The following is a 6,088-nucleotide window of genomic DNA, read 5'->3' as shown; positions in this document are numbered from 1 at the left end:
AAAAAAAAAAAAAAAAAAAAAAAAGAATGGGCAGTGAGCGTCTGGGCTGGTACCTGTTCTCTTAGTGGCTGTTCTAGTGCAGGGGAGACACAGCTCGTAAGGCAGCTCTTAGAAAAGAAAGCATTTAGTAGGGGCTGGCTAACCGTTTCAGAGGCTTAGTCCGTTATCATCATGGTGGGGCGCGTGGCGGCCGGCAGCCAAGAAGCTGGAAAAGTAGCTGAGAGCCATACCCTGATGGACGAGCAGAGAGACTGGACCTAGTGTGGGCTTTTAAAACCTCAATGCCACCCAGCAGTGGTGGCACACGCCTTTAATCCCAGCACTCAGGAGGCAGAGGCAGGAGGATCTCTGTGAGTCTGAGGCCAGCCTGGTCGACAGAGCTCCAGGACAGCCAGGGCCACACAAAGAAACCCTTTCTCAAAACACAACAAAAACCTCAAAGCCCACCTCCAGTGACACACTTCCTCCAACAAGACCACACCTCCCAGTCCTTTCAAACAGTTCCATTCCCTAGTCACTGAGTATTCAAATGTACGAGCCTATGGGGGCCATCCTTAATTAAACCACCACACCCATACTGTGAACCACAGGGCCAGGGCGGGAAGCCTCAAGGAATGCTACGCCCTTTGGAGAACACAGCTGGGTAACAGGAACTAGCTAAGAGCTTGACTCTGGGGCCTGAGAGACGGTGCAGTGGTTAAGAGCACTTGCTCTTGCAGAGGACCCCGAGTTCAGTTCCCAACACCCACACGGAGGTTCACAACCAGTTATAACTCCAGTTCCAGGGATCTCAACACCTTCTTCTGGCTTCTGTTGGCCCTGCACTCCTGCGGAACACATATATGTTCACACAAAACATTCATACCCATAAACTGAAAAGAAATCCTGAAACAAAAGAACTTGTCTGTCGGGCTAATTGAGCTCTGTTAGTAATCAACCCCGGGGACTTGGGGGCTCTGTGGGCTTTAGTGTCTCTACCTGAAAACTGTGGCCAGTCATATCACCAACCCCATGTCCACATCTGTCATCCAAGATCTGTTTACTAAGTTCCCTTTACAGGTAAGCCTGTGGCGGAGCCAAGACTCCAGCAGAGAACAGTGCAGACAACGGACAAGGTCATGGTCTTTGTGGAGCTGTTTACTAGAAAAACAACAAGGCCTTTGCAGCAGGATTCTCAAACAGGAAGGCCCCCCTCAAGCAGTTATTAAATGAACTGAGCTGAGAGGAAATGTGGGAGGCACTGCAAGCCGGAGAGGCCAGGCTCCTAAGTAGAGTGTCCAACAGTGTGAGGGCCACCAGTGTGCAGCTCTGAGTGCTTGCAATGGTGTCTTGATTACTGTTCTATTGCCATGGTTAAACATCATGACCAAGAGCAACTTGAGAAGTTATAGCTTATAGATCATCACTCCGGGAAGTCAGGGCAGGAGCTGATGCAGAGGCCATGGAGGAGTGCTGCTTACTGTCTTGCTCCTTACAGCTTGCTCAGCCTGCTTTCTTATAGAACCCAGGACCACCAGCCCAGAGATAGCACCACCCACAGTGAACTGGGGCCCTCCCATGTCAATCATCAACCAAGAAAACACACTACAGACTTCCCCACAGGCCAGGTTCTAGAAAAGCATACTGCAGAAGGCAGGTTCGTGAGACAGTTCTGACAGTCCGTTCTTGGAAAGAAGATGACGGCCCCAGGATGTAACCGACTCCATTAACCATAGCGGAGGGGTTGCTATAGCTTTTATGCATATGGATGTTTTGCCTGCATGTGTGTCAGAGAACGGTGTGTGTGCAGTGCTCTTAGGGGCCAAAAAAGGGTGACGGACCCTCTGGAACTGGAGTTGCAGATGGTTGTGTGCTACCATGTAGATGCTGGGAACTGAACCTGATCCTCTGGAAGAGCGGCCAGTGCTTTTAACCACTGAGCCATCTCTCCAACTCCCTAATTTTTTTTCACACTTATTTATTTCAACTGGCATAGGACGGCTTGGGCCATGGTGCAGGTGTGGTCAAAGGACAATTTGTGGGAGTCTGTGTTCTTCCACCATGTGGGTTCCAGGGATTGAACACAGGCTGTGCAACTTGGCAACCAGCACCTTTATCCACTGAGCAATCTCACCTACCCACCTGCCATGACATTACAAGTTAGGGGTTTACGGATGTGGAGCAGTGGCACAGCACTTCTTCAGCAAACATTAGGCCCTGGGTTCAAGTCTTAGCACCTCGAAGACGAGAACTTGTATGTAGTGAACAAAGATGTGTGTATGTATGTGTGCATAATAGATACATAGATAGCAGCACACTTATGTAGAAATCAACTCTAATAAACACCTCCATCGCCTAATAAATTAGATATCCATTATCCCCATCTTTTTTTTTTTTTTTTTTTTTTTTTTTTTTTTTTAGTTTTTCGAGACAGGGTTTCTCTGTGGCTTTGGAGCCTGTCCTGGAACTAGCTCTTGTAGACCAGGCTGGTCTCGAACTCACAGAGATCCTCCTGCCTCTGCCTCCCGAGTGCTGGGATTAAAGGTGTGTGCCACCATCGCCCAGCCATTATCCCCATCTTACAGAAGAAAGTGAGCTGCAGATTGAGCAGAAAGCCGGCCAGCTGCACTTAGACCCAAGCTCTCTAAATCAGATCTTTTGCTCCCACCAGAGGGCGCTGTGGTGCCTAGGCTGGTCAGACCAGTTCCAAGTCTTCTGAGCTCAAGCAGTGTATAGTAAGAGTCGGAGACAGTGAGAAGTCTTTGTTCCATCTGTTGGCATGCAGGTCACATTAGCTAACACACTGTTTTCTTCACCATAGTGACGCAGTGATAGAGCCAGGCAGGGACCAGACACCCTGATAGCACCTACCACAGTTTCCCTTTCCCTGGCTCCTGTTAGTCCTCTTCCTAAAAGGAACTCACTTGCAACCCTCTTCTCCCAAGGGGCCTTCCCGTCTTACACCTCCATAGATGAGGACATCTATGAAACTAGCCGCCATCCTGTCTTCAATCCTGAGCTGGTCACTGCCCACTGCTTCAGGCAGTTGAAAGAGAAAGACTTCCACCTGCCACAGAGCCGCAGGCGGATCATCATTGTGCCTGGGACCAAGGACCAGGTGCCAGCCCATGCCGCAAGGCCTCCTCAAGCTCCCCCTCCACCTATACCTAGCTTCAAAGCTCTGGATATTGAAGACATCCAAGAGCCACCTGTGGACAGAAAGGTCTGGTTGAACCAGAGGGCAAGGCTCCGGAGGCAGCTGGAGTCGTTTGGTGATGTCAAGACATGGCTGCAGAATAAGCCCAGCATCACACCGTCAGAGGCCAAGGTTCTGCTCATGATCCGCCATGAGCAAAAAGCCTCCAAAGATACCTTCATTTCAATCAGGAGACCCAAGGTGAGAAGCCCCGATGGCCAGAAGATGCTGAGGCTTTGGGAGTCTGTTGTCATTTTGCTTCCTTTTATTAGACAGGACGAGGTGCTTTGCCCCTTTTCTTCAAATGAGCAAAAGCAAGTCCCCAAAGGAAGGTGTATGAGTTCCCTGTCGCAGCACAGCCAATACCCCAGTGGGACTTAAAGAAATACTATGATTGCAGACATCTATGTCTGTCACTCTGGAATCTCAGTGCAATCGAGCTGGGAGGCTTTGTCTCTATATCATGAGACTGTAGACCTGAAGACAGCTTCAGACTTGACCAGTCCAGGAAGATGGACTGCCTTCTAAGCTTGTTCAAAGGGCCATTGTGCAGAGGCTTCACTGCTTCCCTTAGGGACCTCCCAGAGGCTGCAGACAAGCCCTCACAATAAGAAGGCTGGCTGCCCCCAGAGTGAGCCTTCCGGAATAGAGAGCCAGGGAGGCATAGTGCCTTAGGCCCCTGGTCTTGACATTGCACCGTGTCAGAATGAGCTGCTGAGGACTGCCTGCACCATGGGATGGAAAAGGGATTCTGTCTGAGAACACACGAAGGGTTTCATAAGCACCCCAGCTAGGGCACACTAGCAGTCAGTCTTGGCCTGTCTGCTGGAGAGGCCGTACTAAGCAGTCCTTGTGGGCTAGTTTGAGGACACGACTGAGGTTAGGGTGAAGAGGGCCACCTTGTTGATGTCATTACCTGTAGGAAGAAGGGTCCCTTGTCCTTCCTAGCCACCTGGCTAGCTTAGACCTGAAATAATAACCACACAGACACTGTATTTATTAAATCACTTGGAGTCACTTGTACCCTGAGAAGAGAGGTTCAGCCGCCCATCCTCAATAGGTCAATTAAAGCAGCCTGATTAATGATAAAGAACATCATAATGAGGAGGGCTGGAGAGATGGCTCAGTGGTTAAGAGCATTGCCTGCTCTTCCAAAGGTCCTGAGTTCAATTCCCGGCAACCACATGGTGGCTCACAACCATCTGTAATGAGGTCTGGTGCCCTCTTCTGACCTGCAGACATACAGACAGAATATTATTGTATACATAATAAATATATATTTTTAAAAAACATCATAATGATAAAGAACATGATAAAGGAGATTTATTCAATGTAGCCACACTGAAAACAAGGACAAAGACATAACACATCCTCCCCTTCAGTCCCTCTTTGGGTTGTGAAGTGAGATCAAAGTTTAACTAGAGGACCGGGCGGTGGTGGCGCACGCCTTTAATCCCAGCACTCGGGAGGCAGAGGCAGGCGGATCTCTGTGAGTTCGAGGCCAGCCTGGTCTACAAGAGCTAGTTCCAGGACAGGAACCAAAAGCTACGGAGCTACGGAGAAACCCTGTCTCGAAAAATCAAAAAAAAAAAAAGTTTATCTAGAGGGCTAGGAATATGCACATCTAAGCAGTCCCATTATCTGCCTCGCTCTTCACTCTTTCAGGGCAAAGTTCCCAAACCTATTCATCAACCTATACCCCAGCTGCGACTGCCCAAGCCCTCTATCCTGGCGGACTTGTACGCCTACCTGAGGACCCGAAAGATCAAGATCCTGGAGGTATTTAGCAAGGTGGAGCGGGGTGAGAACCAGCGCATCTCCAGGGAGGAATTTATCATGGCTCTAACGGCAGTAAGTATGAACTTCTCAGCTGGGCCTGGGGTGAGGCTCTAGGGTCCTGAGGGGCAAACACAGGGCTCCACACGCCCAGCCTTATACTTGCAGAGCCACACTGGGAAACATGGCACAACCACAGTCAGATTACAGCCTTACAACCACCTCTGCTCTTGTGGAGGACCAGGGTTCCATTTCCAGCACCCACATAGCAGCTCACAATCACCTTAACCCCACTTCCTGAGGATGCCCTCTTCTGACTTCTACGTGAACTGCATGCATGTGGCGCACAAATATACACACAAGCACACAGAAGACAAACAACAAAACCCTCTGTGATGCTCCGGGGTGCAGCTCAGTGGTAGAGCCTGTGTTCAGCATGTACATGGCCCTGTCATGGCACCACTAGTGACAAGCAAAAGCCAATACCGTACCTGGTGATAGAGAGGTGGCTCAGTGGAGTGCAATTCCCAACACCCACATCAGGGGGCGCACAACCACTTGTAACTCTAGGACCCTCTTCTGATGCTTCCCTCTCCAGGGTATGTTTTTCCACTTTAATTAAGCTAATCAAGACAATACCCCACGGGTATGCCCCAAGGCTACCTTAATCTAAATAACCCTTCACAAGTGTGCCTGAAGGTTTGTCTCCTAGACAATCCCACATCCTGTCACACTGACATTCAATATTAACCATCCTGCCATATGTGGTAAGTGGCTCCTTGACTGGACCAGTTAGGGTAGAAATTTCTGTCATCTTTGAAAGTTCTGTTAGTGTAATGCAGGATCTGGGCCCGTGCGTTAACTCCAGCCTGCCTCTTTGGAAAAACAAAAATACACTTTTATTGAACACGGTCACCCTCTTTCATCTATGCACTGCTATGGATACTTTCAGAGGCCCTATGACTCACAAAGCCTAAAACGTGTCTAGATTCTTCTAGAAAAAGCTTGCCAGCTTAGATGAATTAAATGTGATCTTCAAATCAAGATGTGCTGCCGGGCGATGGTGGCGCACGCCTTTAATCCCAGCACTCGGGAGGCAGAGGCAGGCGGATCTCTGTGAGTTCGAGACCAGCCTGG

General features: G+C 49.4%; 1 protein-coding gene across 1 annotated transcript in view; it reads left to right on the top strand.

Annotated features, from left to right (window-relative positions):
* The window catches only part of Efcab12 (EF-hand calcium binding domain 12), a 21,390-nt gene that overhangs the window by 1,458 nt on the left and 13,844 nt on the right, over positions 1–6,088 (top strand). The window contains exons 2-3 of the mRNA XM_005365051.2: positions 2,925–3,376; positions 4,841–5,026. Of these exons, the coding sequence (XP_005365108.1) occupies positions 2,925–3,376; positions 4,841–5,026 (638 nt within the window). The remainder of the gene's footprint in view (positions 1–2,924; positions 3,377–4,840; positions 5,027–6,088) is intronic.

The sequence above is a fragment of the Microtus ochrogaster genome, unplaced genomic scaffold (assembly GCF_000317375.1).
Source record: "Microtus ochrogaster isolate Prairie Vole_2 unplaced genomic scaffold, MicOch1.0 UNK1, whole genome shotgun sequence".
NCBI lineage: Eukaryota > Metazoa > Chordata > Mammalia > Rodentia > Cricetidae > Microtus > Microtus ochrogaster.
Note: the sequence above shows the minus strand (reverse complement) of the source record. Positions and strands in the feature narration are given on the sequence as shown.